We start from the raw sequence: 20,334 nt of genomic DNA on the forward strand, positions 1-20,334 counted from the left end.
GATTTTATCGATACTACTACTCTTATCGATACTGCTTAACGGTTCGGTACTTTATCGATACTCTTATCGGTTCTTTTTGGTTATTTTTTTGCAAGAAAAAAAGACAATTAATTAAGAACAGAATCAACATTGCTTTATTATTTATAAATACAACTTTATAAATAAGTATTATAAATAAATATAATTTCTTCAGCAACAGCAGCAGCAATGTTCTTTTATATAACTTTATAAATAAATATAATAAATGAATATAATTTCTTCAGCAACAGCAGCAACAATGTTTTAAATGTGTCTGACTCTGAATTATAGACTTTTTATAATAAACAACAAATGCAAAAGGCTAACAGAACTGTGACACTCGTTCACCCTATCCTCTGTCATCCTTCCTCTAGCTGCTAGGGAGAAAGGACTTTGGGTGGTGGAGGGAGGTAGAGGGAAGATGTGTGGTGGCCCTGGGCTCACTGGCCTGGGACACATTGGTGGCTGACGCCTCAGCTTGACGATCTATAAAAAGTTTAGATTGTAGTATTTGTAGCTAAACAATTATTTTGTTTATTAGCCTATTTGTAATAATTCGTTATTAGCCTGGGAAACTCCGTATCTTGGCTTACCGGCGGCAGTGGACGTGGATGCAGATGGAACACTGCGCGCAAGGCAGTCGAATACGCGCATTTCTGCACACTAATATCATGTTTTGCCAACAGATGTTTTGATAAATTGCTCGTATTGCCACCCTTACTGGCAAATGTTTTGTTGCACTTGTGGCAACGTGCGTTGTATATCCATACTTTCTTTAGAACGCTTCGCTCTATCCGCCATCACGAGTCACGGTGCATGCAGACTCAGAGCTGTCTGTGTCTGTGTGCAGCGCGCTTCAGCACGGAGAACTTTCATTAAGGAGTACCCGTATGTAGCACTACTAGCGAGCGACTCGCGAGGAGTGTGTGTAATAATGACTCGCTGTGGCTCGCTTCTCGTGCAGAGACAGAGAGAGGATAGATCGTTTGCAACTTTTAAATAATAATAATAATAATAATAATAATAATAATAATAATAATTTCTCTAGAGTATCGATAGCAGTACCGAGGACGTCGGAGCTTATAAATACTCCGGTATTTTCTAATATAGTACCGGTTCCCGTTTAAAACCGGGGTCCGGGGGGCATCCCTATTCATAATATACAATGTGCAGTTTTTCTTCTATGTCCCTATGCTATACTTGCTGTTACTAACTATACTATACAACAATCACAACAAGTTATTTTATTAAAGTGTACTTTTCCTTCCTTTAAAGTGTCCTTTTCTTGTGTGTTTAAAGTGACCTGTTTGTGTGTGTGTGTGCGAGTGCAGAATGTTGTGTTGTGTGTGTGTATGTGAGTGTTCATGTGTGCTTGTGTGTAGAGAGATCAGTGTTCATTGTTCTTCTGATGGCCTGAGGGAAGAAGCTGAGCCTTACTCTCTCTGTTCTTGTTGCATGTATACAGAGGCGCCCTGAGGGTCCTTCATTATTCTACAGGCTCTGGATTTGCACCTCCTATTGTATAAGTCCTGCAGGGGTGGTAGTGCAATACCCGTAGTCCATTCTGCTGAGCGCACCACTCTCTGTAGGGCCTTCCTATCCTGGGCCGTGCTGTTTTCAAACCAGGCAGTGATGTTCCCAGTCAGAATGCTCTCTAAAGTCAAGAGTTTTATTTGTCATGGCATACAAGCATACAGTGAAATGCGGGAGGTCATGCCCACAGCGATTGTGCAATAATAGGAATAGAAGGAGTGGAGTATCTTCCCTGATACTCTGAACTTCCTTAATTGTCTCAGGTGGTAGAGGGGCTGTTTAGCCTTTTTTTACCACAGTGGCTATGTGAGTTGACCATGTCAGGTCCTCTGTGATGTGGACATCACACAGTGACTTGTGTGTCCCCTGCTGTATTCTCCTAAAATCCACGATCAGCTCCTTGGTTTTACCAATGTTCAGGAGTAGGCTGTTATCCCAGCACCAACGTGCCAGTATATCAACCTCCTCCCGGTAGGCCTTCTCGTCATTGTTAGAGATCAGCCCCACCACCACTGTGTCGTCCGCAAACTTCACTATGGAGTTGGAGCTGAACCTGGCCACACAGTCATGTGTGTACTGTCAGGGCCGCCTGGGAGAAATGCGAGGCCCTGTGCGAGATTTAAACGCGAGGCCCGAGGCTGGGCATGATACAGTCAACATATAGCAAGAGAGAGAGAGAGAGAGAGAGAGAGCGAGAGAGAGCTCCCATTCTACAGTCAATAATAATACAGTGTTATCGCTTTGTAACACTGTACAAATTTCTCCACAACACACATGTACAAGTGGCAGTAATGCAGAAAATCCAGCAAGGGAAGAAGCAGTGTAGAAAACAGGTGGAGTTTTTGCCTAGCAATGGGAATGCTTTGGCTGTACTGTGTAGAAGTACTGTGTAGAAGTACACACTCTAGTGTTGATGTCTTTGTTTATAAAGGCTTCAGATATGGTTGCTCTGCTACAAACACAGTAGAGCAGCTGTGTGCACATCCAACCTGTTTTAGGCCAGGTGCAGGATAAAACTAAATGTGACTGAAGGAAAAATTGCAATGAACTGACCGACACAATTGACAACTATAAGCAATGCAATGCTCAGAGAGAGAGAGAGAGAGAGAGAGAGAGAGAGAGAGAGAGAGAGAGAGAGAGAGAGAGAGAGAGAGAGAGTCTGTGATGATCCAGACAGAGAGTCTGTGGTCCAGAGAGAGAGAGATGAGTCTGTGGTCCAGACAGAGAGAGAGAGAGAGAGAGAGAGAGAGAGAGAGAGAGAGAGAGAGAGAGAGAGAGAGAGAGATGGGTCTGTGGTCCAGACAGAGAGAGAGAGAGAGATAAGCAAGACAGCTAAGATGAGCCCCTAAAGGATATTCAACTTTTAATGGAAGAACAAAACAGAAGGAAAAGAAGATAACTTCACAAAGGCAACATGAATATACATAGATCCAAAAGGACAAAGATCAACACTTAAATCCAAAGAGAAGAGGGTCTATACCAGAGAAAACAAAGTAGCAATGAGCCAACGGCCGACATCAGCTAAATAGGCTAACTGCAAATAGAGTGGCCAGGTACTGACGCTAGCTCGACAGAACGTTAGCTATGACAGCTAGCCGGCCCGCTTGGCTCAATATAACGTTAGCTACGACAGCTAGCCGGCCCGCTTGGCTCAATATAACGTTAGCTACGACAGCTAGCCGGCCCGCTTGGCTCAATATAACGTTAGCTACGATAGCTAGCCGGCCCGCTTGGCTCAACATAACGTCTACGACAGCTAGCCGGCCCGCTAGCTCAACATAACGTTGGCTACGATAGTTAGCCGGCCCGCTAGCTCAACATAACATTAGCTACGATAGCTAGCCGTCCCGCTAGCTCAACATAAGGTTAGCTACGATAGCTAGCCGGCCCGCTGGTCCAACAGAACGTCAGCTACGATAGCTAGCCGGCCCGCTGGCTCCACAAAACGTTAGCCAACATAACGTTAGCCACGATAGCTAGCCGGCCCGAGAGAGAGAGAGAGATATCTCCACGGCGGGAATAGAATAGAGTGCATTAAAAACTCACCAAACGTCCAAGAGGATGGAGACAACCGCGTGGAGTTGACGAAGTTCATCTGCCAAACGACCGTCCTCTTCATCTTGGCATAACAATGCTGCACGTGCTCTCTCTAGGTTAGCTAACGCTAGTTAGCCTTTAGCTAAGCTACTAGCCGACATGGCTATCCCGACTGAACCACACGTTAGCACTCGATATTATAACATAGCTAAAGCTAACTAGCTGTCCCTGCCTTTAGCTAAGCCGACATGGCTAGCCTGACTGAACTTTCTAACATGCAACAACTTTCATCTTCAGTCCATCTGCCGAACGACCGTCCTCTTCGTCTTGGCTGGCATAACCTCCAATTCTGCACGTGCGAAATAGTCAGATGCAGCTGACGCACGCCGGCCGACTGTACTCATGTAACCCCTCCCTTCGTTGAAACCAATAGTATGTCTGCTGCAGAGCCCCAGAGCTCCAATAGTGTATCTGCAGAGCCGCAGAGCCAGGAACAAGTCAGACACATTCTACAAACGTGTCTAATGTGAAATATATAAGCATATAAGCAAAACTAGATTTTAGGTCTGTGATGAAAAAGGGCCTCGCAAAAAAATAAAAATAATAAAAAATAATAATAAAACAATTATAAATAATATTTTTTTTGTGCGAGGCCCCCCTTCCCGCGAGGCCCTGTGCGACCGCACTGCTCGCACACCCCCTGAGGCGGCCCTGTGTACAGTGAGTACAGCAGAGGACTGAGAACACAGCCCTGGGGGGACGCGATGCTCAGGGAGATTGAGTTGGAGGTGTGTCCACCCACCCTGACCGCCTGGGGCCTGTCGGTAGGGCTGGGCGATATGGCCTAAATATGATATCACGATATTTTCTGACCTTTCGGCGATACACGATACACATCACGATGTTTTTCTTTTTTACCCCAAACGATTCATTATGAGGCTTACCAAGACAGTATTTGAGTTTGCAAGCTAACATTAAAGACAAAATAAAATACCGATGCATTTAGCATTTTTATATTATATATTAGATTTAGATTATTGGATTATTAGATTATAATATATTGCATATATTTAGCAATGAGATATTATATGATTTAGATATGAAATATGATTAATTGAAAATGGGGGACCCTGATGTAAACAAGACAAAAGTCTTTCTCTGGTCTGCATCCCCTTAACAATTGTATGTATTGAGCTGTACTGTACCCATTCTGCAATATGTTAATAAAGTTTTAAATCAATCAATCAATCAATCAATCAATCAATCAATAGCATTTTAGCATTTTTATGAAACTACTGTATATTTGTATGTCTCTAAATGTTTTGATGAATTGAAAATGGAGGACCCTTATGTAAAAAAGCCGAAAGTCTTTTTCTGGTCTTCATCCTCCTGTACTGTATTGTACCCATTCTGCAATATGTTAATAAAGTTCTCATTCATTCATTCTGACGGACAACAGAATAATTTTGATTGACAGTAGAGTCTGCCAATTACGTCACACCGCTTGCACCCGCCCTGCTGTTCTTAGCACCAATCGGCAAGCGCCATTAGTTTTAGACTTCCTGAATGTCCGGTGTGCTGACATCAACAAAGCTACTTACATTAGCTCCCCGCAACCGACTAGTAGGAGACCAGTGCACCACAGGATGACTAAATGAGCCATAATGATTTTACCTCAACGAATGTTATAATAAAAGCCTTTCCATACATCTGTCTGATTGAAAACTTTATTAACAGACCGCGGAATGGGCATATCTCAACACAGGCTGAGATATGAACGAGTAACGTGTGGACCAGATTGACGCGACACAATCCTATTGGGCAAAACATCACGATATCCACGATACGTTGAAAAAGTGTATTGTTAATGAACTGTACCCGATATTTATATAATATCGTCATATCGCCCAGCCCTACCTGTCGGTCAGAAAGTCCAGGATCCAGGCGCTCAGGGCGGTGTTCAGACCCAGATCAATCAGCTTGTCAACCAGTCTGGTGGGGACTATGGTGTTAAAAGCTGAACTATAGTCAATGAACAGCAATCTCACATATCCCCCCTTCTGACTGTCAAGGTGAGAAAGGGTGTTGTGCAGTACCTGGGAGACCGCGTCGTCAGTGGACCTGTTTGTCCAATATGCAAACTGCAATGGGTCCATGTTACTGGGGAGGGAGGCACAGATGTAATCCTTGACCAGCCTCTCAAAGCATTTCATGACCACAGAGGTGAGTGCCACCGGTCTGTAGTCATTTAGGCCTGCTGGGGAGGCAAGTACTCGATCTGGGAAAACATTACTCATGCCCATCTCTAGTTGAGAGGCAGCTAACGCTAGCTGTGTAGCCGCTTGTTAGCTTAGCAATTGGTCCTTGGCCACAGTGAGCTCTGATGATCAGAAACGAGGCTCAGCCTCGATGTTGGAAACATTGCCCCGCTTATTTGACTCTGCTATGATGTGCTATGTTCCACATGCAGTAAAAGTGAAACTCTGGCAACTTTTTCAGATAGCACCAACTAGTCAGGGATTAGCTAAAACAGTCAATAAAGCAATGGGTTGCAAAGTCACGGCCGCAAGTGGGACAGAACGCTTTTCGGTAGCAGGGGTTGGCTTTTGTGTTGCAGTTGAAAGCAGGATAATGTGGATGATGCCATTAAAGGTGACAATTTCGGGAGATATTTCGGGAGATGCAATTTCCTGAAAAACGTCCCACAAAAACGTCCACGTACAGTATGAGTGAGTGACCGCAAATTACACATATTGCTATAGCAATAAGGGGGGGAAATGTAAATCAGAAACAAATACAAAACCTCTTTAAAAGAACATACTGGAACTGAACTAGCTGAAACAATTAAAACCATGCCCATTTTTGTACCTGTACCTCCAGAGACAAACGTGGTGCACGAGGATGTAGTTTTAGTTAGAAGAAGAAGAAGAATGAAGAAGAAGAAGAAGAAGAAGAAGAAGAAGAAGAAGAAGAAGAAGAAGAAGAAGAAGAAGAAGAAGAAGAAGAAGAAGAAAAGAAGAAGAAGAAGAAGAAGAAGAAGGAAAATAATATGTACATAAACAATAGGCTAAAAACCATAAAAAGCTAAAAGCTAAATTCAGAGGGTCATGACAGAGCAAAGACAGTGAAGGGGGCTTCCATGATGCTCCGACATAGAGCAAGGCAGCATCGCCATTTCAACTTCTTCCTCTCACTCCTAACCATAGAAGGGGGAAATAGGGATAAGAGGATGGAGGGTGGAAAGCATGACATTTTCGTTTAATGCTAACAACCTTCATCAATGATTCTAAAGTTGTCTCTCTCTATCTCTCTCCCACCCCCCCCCCCCCCCCCCCCCCCTCCCCTCCCCGACACACTCGCTCATTCTTTCTCCTTCTGCAGCTCTCCTGAGTTAAAAATAGCTCTCCCCTCTCTCTTTCTCTGCTTCTCCGTTTACATAAGCACACGGTGGGGGGAGGGGAGCACTTCCGGTCTGGCCACCCAGCCCAGCATCTGATCCACAGCACTGGCCTACTGGGTGTGGGAGAGGAGAGGAGAGGAAATGGGAGGAGATGGGTGAGGAGAGGAGAATAGAGGAAAAGGGGAGAGTGGGACCAGGAGAAGAGAGGAAAGGAGGGGAAGAGGAAACGAGGAGAGAGGAGAGGATTTTAGGGGCAGGAGCAGCGAGGACAAGAGAGGGAAAAGAGGAGATAGAAGAGGGAGAGGACAAGACAGGAGAGGAAATGAGGAGAGGAGAGGAGAGGAGAGAAGAGGAAGTATGACAAACCCCCTCTCTCTCTTCCTCTCTCTCCATTAGCCTGCATAACTGTGTGTCTCTCCTGGTGGACCGACTGACCCGGACCGTAATCACATTTCATACAAGGGACAGTTTTCATGATCATCTGGCTAGGAGGCTCCAATGACCCCCCCCCCCCCCCCAACACACACACACACATATACTGTATATAGAATAACAAACATGAACACACTCAGATACAACCACATCAAGACACACGTGCCACACACACATACAGTAACACACACGAGCACGCGCGCGCACACACACACACACACACACACACACACACACACAGACACACATACACACACACACACACACACACACACACACACACACACACACACACACACACACACACACACACACACACACACACACACACACACACAATAGCACCAACACATGGTAACAAAGACACACACACACACACACTCTTTCTTACACACACACACGCTTTGAGGGGAAGAAGCAGAAAGAGAAAACTTCTCTCAACTCATCACAATAAATGTAGTCTGTGTGTTCTGGTACAAAGAGATCGCATTCATAATCATAAGAAATGTGCAACAAACAGCTCAACTAAAAAGACCGCCCGAGTCACAAACATACATGCACACACACGCGCACGTGCACATACACACAACAAGGTTAGACTGCTATGTGACTTTGTAAGTGACCATGAAACCATTCCACTAATTTCTCCATACGAAAAAACTAACTTAGCACTCAATCACTCATAAAGCCCAAGACGCCCAATATGGAGTTGAGCATAATTCCATGGATCATAAGTTAAATAACAATTAACATTATGTTTTATTACATATTATGCAGTATTCAAGCCTTATTTATTATGAGAGTACATGCTGCTGCATTGTAACCTTTTACTGAATAAGAAATCAAATATGTACGAACACTGTGCAAACTGCAAAGTCGACTTCTATGTTGCTTTACCACATTTTAACAGTCAGAAAACCCAGACGTCATCGAGGTGGCATAGCGCTCACTGTGAGCCTTGTTTCCTCATACTGGCAGTATAGATCACACTCAAAACACAACCATTATTATTCAAGTGTTGTGAGAGAGAAGAGAGAGAGAGAGAGAGAGAGAGAGAGAGAGAGAGAGAGAGAGAGAGAGAGAGAGAGAGAGAGAGAGAGAGAGAGAGAGAGAGATGTTTGTAGAGAGACCACGAGAGGCGTTTCTACTCACTACTGTGCACAGTCGATGAGCTGATACTCGTTGGACCTCTCCCAGCAGGCCCGCACCCCCTCGTCGTGCCATAGGCTCTTTGTATGTTCATAGAACTCCTAGAAGAACAGAGGACACAGAGAGAGAGGCTGGCTCAGACAACATACTCTGTCTAACCCATAAGACTACTGCAGTGTCAACCTTGATACATAACTAGGGATGTCCCAATCAAATTTTTTTGCTCCCGATCCGATCCCGATTATGTGATTTTGAGTATCTACCGATACCGATATTTTAATCCCAATTTCTCACATTACATTCACCCTGAATGTTGACGTTATCCAGGTGAAAAGTTAACTTCATTCAAGCGAGGCATTGCAATCCTTGACATAAATCATTTGATGTATAATTAAATCAAAGGAAATGCGTTTGGGTCTGAGAGTGTAGCTGGTCTGCCGTTGTGCAGCTGGATACTATTGGTTTGTTTTGGCAAAATTCTTCTGCTCTGTGTGACAATAAATAAATGAATGATGATATGCAATTTAAAACCAAAACTAAGGCCTCAGTATGAGTTTAAGACGTGAACATGGTCATGTTTGTTGAATAAAAAAAAAAAGTAAAACAAATAATAATAAAAAAAAATCCCGTATTTTCTTTTCGATCCCGATCTTCGGAAAATCACGTGATCGGCCGCGATCCCGATCACGTGGTCGGATCGGGACATCCCTATACATAACATAACATGTTACACACAGACAGATGCATCGCAATTTGGACCATAATCACATTATTCTGGCCAAAGATAAAGAAAAGAGAAGGGGAAAAAAAATATATAAGACATTTCAGAACTTCCAAAGAACCCGAGATCGGTTTTCGGTGTTAAAGCATTCTATCATATTTTTCAAATTCAGATTCAGAGTTTTATTTGCCACATGGAAACAATACAATCATAGAGTTTTTCATACAAAATCATAAATACCATACCATGGGCAAAAGGAGCAGGAAGAAGAATAATTCTTATAGTTACCTGCCCCTTATTCCTAAACAAAACAAGTATTACCTTTTTTTTATCCACTTTTTCTCCTCTTTTTCTATTTTTCTCCCATCCCAATTCCGTTGTGCCAATTCTCCCCTCCCCTGTCTTGAACGTTGCTCGCATATGCCCCCCACTGGCCGGTTGTAGGGAGGATAGAAGCCTTGCATCACGTGTCCCCTCCGATACACAAGGAGGCAGCCTGTCACATCTTTTCACCTGCCAGCACGGACTCTCATTGGCGAGGTGTAACGTGTGGGAGGCTCACACTACCCCCGCCATTTCCTGTCTCTACTGTGCAGGCGTCCCCAACCGACCTGTAGGAGTCGCTGTCCACAACGTCCAGATTACCACCCATCGACTTCCACCCGCTAACTCTGCCAATTGAGTTAGTATGACGGCTGGCGTGGAGTGGAACCCGGTGTCTCTTGCATTGGTGACGAGCGCAATGTCCGCTGCGCCACCCAGCCGCTAAACAAGTATTACTTGATGGTCGGCATACAACCTAATTTACACAAAATAATAATTTATACCATATACAAAGAAACAAACAATCCACAGTTTAAACAAGAAAAAAATGAATTACTGTATAATAATAATAATAAAGAAAAAAAGAAAAAAAAAGAAAATATCTCACTATTCAGATCACATTTGACTTTCATACTGACTAAATTTTTTTTTTTATATAATTCTTTTTGAATTTACAAACACTATTACATCCCTTAAGCTCGCTATGGAGAGAATTCCACAACTTTACACCAATAACTGAAGGACACATCTGTTTAAGTGTCAAATCTGAATCCGGTATCAAATCTGCTTATCTAATCCAAATCCTCTCAAATCTGTTATCTTCTTGGGTCATTTGTTGGTGAGGAAAATACTTGATTTAAAAAAAAATTTGTAAAGAATGTGTATTGCCTTATTGCACTTAAAACAATTATAATGGGTAAACAACTCTGCGAGGACTTCCGGTATGAGAGCAGACGGGTAACACACGTGCGATAGAGCTCCTGGTCAAATGAGCGAAAAAACGGATAAAAAAGGACCCGAAAAGTAATTAAAAATGAAAATGCACACGAGAAGTAAGGAAGAGACAACGATTGTGAAGGAAAGAGAAATGGAGAGCACACGAGAAGAAGAGAATCTGAAGAAACAGAGTCCCCGAAGCGAAGCCGAGAAAAGACAGGCGGAAGAAGGGGGAGGTACCGCTGAGGCAGACACGGGAATGCCAGGATGGGCCGTGGTCATGCAGGCCGGGATACTGGAGAACATAACAGCGGCGATAAAACTGAACACGGACACGATAAGGAATGATATTGGGAAGCTACGGGAGGAATTGAGGAAGGAACAGGAGGACTTCAGAGGTGAAATGAATACAGAACTCAAAAGGGTGGAGGAGAAGATGGCGGAACAGGACAGAAACGTGACTGAGTTACAGACTAGGACGGCACACGCGGAGGAATGGAACACAGAGATACACGAGGTATTAACATGTGTGATTCAGAAACAAGAACAGATGGAGACAAAGATGTCAGACATGGAGGGGAGGTCACGGAGAAATAACATCAGAATATGGGGACTGAAAGAAGGAGTCGAAGGGGAATCGGTGACCCTATATGTGGAAAAGCTTATCAAAGAACAACTGAAGGAAACGGGACTGGAAAAAATGGAGATACAGAGGGCCCACAGGGCGTTGGCTCCGAGACCACAACCGGACAGACCTCCGAGGGCGGTGATTATTAACTTTCTGAGATTCGAGGTTAAGGAATTGGTACTCAGAACCGCGTGGACCAAGAAGATTGAAATCGAAGGGAAAAGACTATCATTTGATCACGATTACTCGACAGCGGTAGCGATAACACGCAGGTCCTACGCGGGACTGAAGAAAACTCTGAAAGAAAACGGAATGAGATTCCAGTCACCCATGACCTCGCTAAGGATTCACTGGGAGGAAGGGGCGGCGACGTATGCGACGGCACGAGAAGCGGAGCGAGAGATGAGACGACGAGGGATGCGGATGACGGAGGACGGAGAAGGAAGGAGGCAGGAGGACCAGACGCGGAGCTTGCAGCAGAGATTGGAGGGAGCCCGCAGATGGATCAGAGCGGGAGACCGAAACCGGAGAGAGGAGGGAGGAGAGAGGAGAAGGCAGAGGTGAAACGTGACGGAGCGAGGACGGAGACGGATGAGGAGGCCAGAGACGGAGAGGAGGCGGGAGGAGGCGAACGGATGAGTACACGCACAAGAGATTGAAAAAACTATTCAAATAGAGACAAAGTATAGAAACTGAAATAACATATGCATAAGCACACATTCCCAGGTAGAGGCAGGATATAGAAATGAACGTAACGTATACATGGACACATAATACACAAGCTGATGGAGGAAATAAATGGAAATATAACTAGGTTTGATAGGCGAGACACAGAACATACTGAAACAGATACATAGACACACACTGTGAGTAACACAGTTGGGAGGGATTAAGGGGATAAATGGACATCACATAGAAAATAGAGAAGAGGAAAAGAAAGTAAAAAGGGGTACACGGGAGACACCGCACACGGATATGGGAGGAAGGAGGGACAATGAAACATATGAGTCACATTGAGAGGGACCAAGAAAAGAGGGTCTTTGATCAAAAGGAAGGACAGAGCGCTTTTGACCAGGAGCTCGAAAGCAAAAAAAAAAACAGTAAGAAAGCTGGACAAATATGACGAGCAATTGGGGGTAAGGGTTTCAAACCCCCAAGCCGTCAGGAGGGGGCCCCTCGCTAGGAGGGCAATTACCCCTCACCCACCAGCAGGGGACAGGGGGGGACACAGGGACCCCCCGAACGCCTTGGGAGCACTTTATGTAAAGTTTATGTTTTTTATTTATGTTAATCATTATATGTATTCGGTGAAGAGAGCGGAGGCTCCAACCGGAGGGGGGAATGAGTGTGACATGGGGGGGACTGACAGACGAAAGAAGAAGAAAGATGACAAGGGTTAAAGGTATAAAAATGATGTCGTTAAACGTTAATGGAATGAATAATGCGATAAAAAGGGGCAAAGTGATGTTGAATTGTAAAAAAAAGTGAGATGGAAGTGATTTTTCTGCAGGAGACACATTTGGTAGTACAGGATCATGAGAAACTGAAGAGATTTGGATATGAAAATGCATACTATAGTTCCTTTAAACAAAACCCGAGGAGAGGAGTAATCACGTTAATCAAAAACACAGTCAAATTTGAATTGATCAAGGAAGTAAGAGACAAGGAGGGAAGGTTTGTTCTGGTGAAGGGGAAAATGGAGGGCCAAATGGTTACGTTAGTAAATGTTTATGCACCCCCAGAGAGTGAGAGGGATTTATATGAGACCATTTTTGATATGATAGTGATGGAACTAGAAGGGATATTGATATGTACGGGAGATTTTAACGTAGTACTGAATCACGACCTAGACACCACGAGTACTAGAAAAGGACGGGCACCCATCAGTAGATATATGAATATTCAGATGACGGAAATGGGAATTACAGACGTTTGGAGGGGGATGCACGCCATGGACAGGGAATACACACATTACTCACACCCACACGTGACATATGCGAGAATAGACTACTTTTTGATGACGACGGGGGACAGTTACAGGGCACGGGAGAGCAGTATAGGAGTGGCGGACATATCGGATCACAGTGCCATATATCTGACAGTAGATCTAGAAGGGAGACAGAGGAACACGATTTAGAGACTAAATGTAGGAATATTAAATAACAAGGGGGTGGTGAGTCAGATCAAGGAGGAGATATATAAGGAAGACAATGACAACGGGGCGGTAGACCCGAACATTCTATGGGACACACTGAAGGTGGTGATAAGGGGGAAATTGATGGAAAAAACAGCAATGCTGAAGAAGGCCAGAACGGAGACATATCACAATCTGATAGGGAAGCTGAAGAAGCTAGAGGGGAGACACCAGATATCAAAAGAACAGGAAACGCTCTGAGAAATCAAAGAAGTAAAGGCCAGGATAAATAGGGAATTATTGACGGAAATAGAAAAGAAAGCGAGGTTCATGAAACAAACGTACTATGAAGGGGGACCAAAAGCGACCAGACTGTTGGCTAGGAGAATTAGGACGCAACAGAAGTTGAACACGATACACAAAATAAGGGATACAAAGACTAATGAAATATTGAGGGACCCAGCTGAAATAGAGAGGACATTTAGAGAATACTGTGAGAAATTATACACACAGCCAAAAGCAGCGGGAGAAGAGGAAATAGAAACATATCTGGAGAAGCTAGAGTTACCATCGATAGGGAAAGAACAGAATGAAGAATTAAATAAAATAATTACGGAACAAGAACTGGAAGAGGCAATTAGTAGAGCTAAAAACAACAAGTCTCCGGGGAGCGACGGATTCCCATCGGAATTCTACAAGACATTTAGAACTGAATTAGCACCCATGTTAGGGGCGGCGTTCAGACACACGATGGAAGAGGGGAAAATGCCCCCCTCGTGGAAGGAAGCCATAATCACCACGATACCGAAGGAAGGGAAGGATAGGGAATTATGTAGTAGTTTCAGACCTGTGTCCATACTTAACGTAGATTACAAGATGTATACATCGATAATATCAAAAAGATTTGAGACGTTTATGCCAGACATTATAGATGAAGATCAAACTGGATTTATTAAAGGGAGACAGACACAGGACAACGTGAGAAAGACATTACACATAGTAGAGGAGATACAAAAACAAGGGGGTAGCGCGGTACTGATTAGCCTAGATGCAGAAAAAGCGTTCGACAGTGTGAGCTGGACATTTTTATATAAAACATTGATGAGGTTCGGACTGAACGGGAGGGCGATGAAGATGATCAAGGCGCTATATCAAGAACCGACAGCGAGGGTTAAGGTGAATGGCAGCTTGACGGATAGAATCAGATTAGAGAGGGCTACCAGACAGGGATGTTGTCTCTCACCGACGCTCTTCGCCGTTTTCATAGAACCACTGGCACAACTGATCAGACAGACCGAGGACATCAAGGGAGTAAGGATAAAGGGAACGGAATATAAACTAGGCCTATTTGCAGACGACGTGATAGTATACATGAGGCAACCAGAAAAGAGCTTCCCGGCACTGATGGATCTACTGAAGGAATATGGCCACTACTCAGGATACAAACTAAACGTGACAAAGACACAGACCTTAGCATGGAACTATACTCCAACGACGGAAATTAGAGAACAGTACGGGATAAGATGGGACATGGACAAGATTAAATACTTAGGGGTGAACATCACGAGAGGGGTGGAGAAACTGTTTGAGGCGAATTATACACAGATAAATCAGAACATCAAGAGAGACTTAGAGAGATGGACAGTAATGCCCTTGGACTTCAATTCAAGAATAGAGGTCATTAAAATGAACGTACTATCAAGGTTACTGTACCTATTCCAGTCACTACCGATACAAATACCACAGAATCAATTCAGGGAGTGGGACAGACTGATATCGAGGTTCATATGGGCGGGGAGAAGACCACGGGTCAGATATAAAACACTACAACTACCAAAGGAAGAGGGAGGGATGGCAGTACCCAGCCTACAAGATTATTACTATGCAGCACAACTGAGAGCAGTGACGTGCTGGTGTAACGACAGATATGAGGCAAGATGGAAAGACATTGCAAAAGAAGGGGAGGGATACAAGGTACAAGCTCTGGTGGGAGATAGGGAACTATTTAAAGAAAAAGAGGGACTATTAGATCCAATCACCAAATGCACCTTGACCATATGGAACAGAGTAGTAAAAACACACAAATTGGAGAAGCAGTCAGGGGTCCTGAGATGGGTAGCACATGACAAGAGATTCAAACCAGGGAGGTTAGACCATGGATTCAGAAGGTGGGAGAGGGGGGGGGCAACAGCGATATGCAAAATGATAGAGAAGGGGGAAATGCAGACACTACAAAAATTAAAGGAGAAATTTGGACTAGAAAACAGGGACCACTTCAGATATCTACAGGTTAGAGACTACTACAACAAAGAAATAAGGGGGGCCAAAGACGAAGAACAGAATGGAATAATAAAGATGATAGTATGGGCATACGAAGGGGGGCAAGGAAGAGTAATATCAGCAATATACCGGGCTATAATGACCAGCAAGGGACACACGACCGATTATATAAGGGAGAAATGGGAGAGAGAACTAGAGATAGGAATAATAGGGAAGGAATGGGGGAACATATGCGAGGTACAACATTCAACAACAGGATCGAGAATATGGAAAGAATTTGGATGGAAAAACATAATCAGATTCTTTATAACCCCAGAGCTGAAGGGAAAATATGCACCAACACAAAGAGCATGCTGGAGGATGTGTGGGAAGGAGGGGGCAAATCACACGCACATATTCTGGGGATGTCAGAAGCTGAAGGGGTATTGGGAGGAGATAGGGGAAGCAATGATCAGAATATTAGGATACGGGCTACCACAAACAGGACTGGTGCTTTACTTAGGAGACCTGACACACGAGGGAATACAAAGGGGGGGACAAATATTTAATAAAGATAATGTTGATAGCGGCCAGAAAAGCAATAACGAGACTGTGGTACAAGGAAGACCCACCGACAATAGCACAATGGGTAGGAATAGTGGAAGAAATACAGGATATGGAAAGGATAACACACATGCTGAGGTTACAGGAAGAGAAATTTGGGGAAAGATGGGGAAAGTGGGAGGATTATAAAAGGAACGAGAACGACATCACAGAGGAAGAACCAAATGCAACACAAGAGGGCGAAGGGTAAAGGAGGAAAGATGTTCAAGGAGGGTCTATGAACCCATGTCACACACCTGTGCTTTAGTTAGTATTTTCTATTTTGTTTTTTGGGATATTACAATTGCTGAATGTTTTTATACCTTATTATTTATGTCTGTTTAACGGTGTGATATTAAATATTCAGGGATGATGTGGTTTGTGTATGGGTGAACCAAAAGGCAAAGTGAAAGTTAATAAACAAGAGAAAAAAAAAAAAAAAAAAGAAAGAAAGAAAGAAAGAAAGAAAGGACGAAGGATAAGGGAAGAAAGAAGCTCAAGGAGGGTCTCTGGACCCAGATCACACATACAAGCCTTAGTCAGCATTTATCATCTTTGAGTAGGAATTACCTGTTTATGCCTGTTTAAGGGAGATACACAATCAGCCTTTGTATCAAATACCTAGAAAACAACTGTAGGGGAACCAGACAACTAACCATGATACACATGTAAATATTTATGTGCACTGTTTTTTCTTTTTGTTTCTATTGTGATGCTAGTTTCTTTTTTTTTATTATTTATTTTTTGTAAGTGCTGTCTGTCTAAAAACTGTTAATAAAAATGTAAGTTTAAAAAAAAAAAAAATAATAATAATAATAATAATAATAATGTAGTACTGAAAGGCTGGGGTTGAGATCGAGGTCGAGGAGGGGGGGGGGGTGTAGAAGAGAGAATGGGGAAAAGATTTGGTAAGAGGATTTGTTAAGACTTGGGAGCTTAACGAATCTGAAACTTGGAACCAGTTCCAAAATGAACTCAACCCCACCCCTATTACTAGACTGTGCTGAGGAAGCCCCAAAGAGAAGAGGACACGCGACAAGGTGAGAACAGAACAACAGCAGGGGGAGTCAGGGAAACAAGAACACCTATCTGAAATGAACAGGAGTTGTGTGAACGCTAAATGGACTGCATGTATATAGCGCTTTTATCCAAAGCTATTAACAACTTACGTCTCATATTCACCCTTACACACACCGATGGCAGAGGAGCTGGAATCATGCAAGGAGCTGGAATCGAACCGAGAACCTTCTGATTACTAGACGACCGCTCTACCTCCTGAGCCACTGTTTGTTTTGGTGTGACCAATAAACAAGCGCAATAATAATAATAATAATAATAATAATAATAATAATAATAATAATAATAATAATAATAATAATAATAATAATAATAATAATAATAATAATAATAATAATAATAGTCATAGGCCAATCCCATTGCCACGTCATCTTTAACCGATTGGCACGAACACAGAGAGCCCCCCCCCCCCCCCCCCCCACACACACACACACACCTACACACACACACACACACACACACACACACACACACACACACACACACACACACACACACACACACACACACACACACACACACACACACACACACACACACACACACACACACACACACACACACACACACACACACAAACACACACACACACACACACACTTGACCTCCATGCCAAACTTCAGCTACCTAGGGTAAAACGGGTGGAAATTAGCCCTGTGCTATTCCCGGCATATTTACGTCCTTATCATGCTGTGATGTTATGCATACACTCATGTAAATGATGTTCATTAATTTGCATTGTCCTTAATAAACAAATCTTAATCTTAATCTTAAAACCAGTGGCCGTCAGAAGGTGACGTATAGAGCTGATAGCAGCTAAAAACTGAAAAACTGTCCTGTAAAAAAATACTGAAATGTCATACTAGAAAGACAGGCAAAGGTTCCCCCAAACACTGAGGACCCCCAAATAGATAAGATACGTTTTCTCATTGTACAAAATGAAATCAACACAATTCTTCATATATCTTTTGATCTCCTGGTCAACCCAGGAGGAAGGATATAGAATGGAACGGAATATAACGTAAGGTTATCCTATAACCCTAGTTATATGAATACTGGCTGAGCGTCTCGCTCTGCCTACTGAGATATATCATTATCTCCAGCACCTAGTGTGCTCTGGGAAACAAAACAAATGCACCCACTTGCATGTGACCACGCCACTCCCATGTGTGCCTCTATATTACGCCGGAAGTGGTCACGCCTCACCCTTCCCAGTTCGAATTCCATACGCGGAAAACATCCAAGGGACCTCAGGGCGCTGAAGAGCGAGACGCTCAGCCAGTATTCATATAATTAGGGTTATAGGATAACCTTATGTTATATTATCATACTGGCAATCGCGTCTCGCTCTGCCTACTGAGATAAAGGGCAGAGCAGATGCGTGGCCATGTCAAATGCACCCCCTGAGGGCCCGTAAGCCCCAGCCAGGGAGGAGGGGAGTCCCGTCCACCCGCCCATCCTAACGAAGGGGGGGGGGGGGGGGGGCAGTCAGCCTATTCTTTAATCCCAGCCGAAGAGTGCTGCCGAGTGCTTCCGCGTTTTCCCTGATTGGCCGCGACACGCCCCGCGGCAGCGGCAGAGCTCGCGGAGTGGAGCTGCCGCGGCATTATGCAGCCGTAATCCCCGCTGTTTTTCCATCGACGCTTAGCTCAACTCGTTCGCCGCCTTGCTGTGGAGCCTGCGGTGCGGTTGGTGACAAGTTCGAATCACTTCAATTTTTTTTTTTTTTACGTTTATCATCTCTCGCTATAAACGCGCATTCTTTCGCCGGTTAAGTTTAGGCATTCTTTCGGAGTTGGTTAAGGTTAGGGTTAAGTTAAGGTTATGGTTAAGTTTAGGCATTATTTCGGAGTTGGTTAAGGTTAGGGTTAAGTTAAGGTTATGGTTAAGTTTAGGCATTATTTCGGAGTTGGTTAAGGTTAGGGTTAAGTTAAGGTTATGGTTAAGTTTAGGCATTATTTCGGAGTTGGTTAAGGTTAGGGTTTGTCGCAGAGCATGGCAATAGAATGCCTGTCTGGCAGCAGCCTATTTCCGCTCTACCGCTCTGCCGCGCGCCGCGGTCACATGGGCATCATGGCCAATCAGAGAAACGCGACGCACTCTTCGGCTGGGATTAATATAGACGCGGGCAGTCAACTCCAACCAAAGTGCGAAAAAAGGGGAACCAGGCACCCCCGAACGCACAGCGCAAGCGGGACCATGTGTGACACAGCACCCCGCGGTCCACACCCACACACCCCTGCTAGCCCACCTGATGGCGGGATGCAGGAGAGGTCCCAGACCCCAGAACCGCCTGGGAGACAGAACCCCCAGTCATGTCCATGAGGTAAAACCTAACGAAAGGACTCTGGGAGGATCAGGAGGCCGCAGCACAGATGTCCTCCACGAGGATCAGGAGGCCGCAGCACAGATGTCCTCCACGAGGCCCCCCCTAACAGGGCAGCAGAGGCCGCCACACCACGAGTGGAGTGCGCCCTGACGCCCCCGGGGGGAACCTGTCCAGCCAACGTGTAGCAAAGGGCAAGGCCCTCGCACAACCAATGCGACAGGCGCTGCTTGGACAGCGCCTCACCCGCGCGAGGGCCACCGTAACAAACAAACAGTTGATCGGAAGCCCTGAGATCCTGCGTGCGACTAAGGTAAACCCCCAGTGCACGGACAGGACACGACAGGTGAAGGCTCGACTCCAACCCACTAGCGTGAGGAGGAGGATGAAACGCCTGAATCACAATATCCCTGGAGCGAAAAGAGCTCTGGATATTCTTTGGCACGAAGACCGGATTAGGCCTCAGAGTCGCACCGCAATCGGCCCGAATAGACAGGCACTCAGGCTGCGCCGAGAGAGCACACAGCTCACCCACGCACTTAGCGGAGGTGATGGCCAAAAGGAACGTGGTCTTAAAAGACTGAGGTGAGGGGAGCTCCAGTAGCTCACCGCATATCTCGGCGCTATTTCTGCGTCGGGGAAAACCGTGCTGCGTCACGGATCTGGTGGACTCCGAGTTCGATTCCCGGACCCGCCGTCATTTGCCAGAATGTCTTCCCCTGCTTTATATCCCGTTTCACCCTGTATCTGTCGGTCA

General features: G+C 44.6%; 1 protein-coding gene across 2 annotated transcripts in view; it reads right to left on the bottom strand.

Annotated features, from left to right (window-relative positions):
• Positions 1 to 20,334, bottom strand: part of LOC311230784 (guanine nucleotide-binding protein G(s) subunit alpha-like) — a 133,145-nt gene that overhangs the window by 65,016 nt on the left and 47,795 nt on the right. For both annotated transcript variants that reach the window (XM_084317146.1, XM_084317145.1), the window contains one exon: positions 8,573 to 8,670. In XM_084317146.1, coding sequence (XP_084173272.1) covers positions 8,573 to 8,670 — 98 coding nt within the window. The remainder of the gene's footprint in view (positions 1 to 8,572; positions 8,671 to 20,334) is intronic.

Source organism: Notolepis coatsorum (genome assembly GCF_963971535.1).
Source record: "Notolepis coatsorum genome assembly, chromosome: 6".
NCBI classification, from domain to species: Eukaryota; Metazoa; Chordata; class Actinopteri; order Aulopiformes; family Paralepididae; genus Notolepis; species Notolepis coatsorum.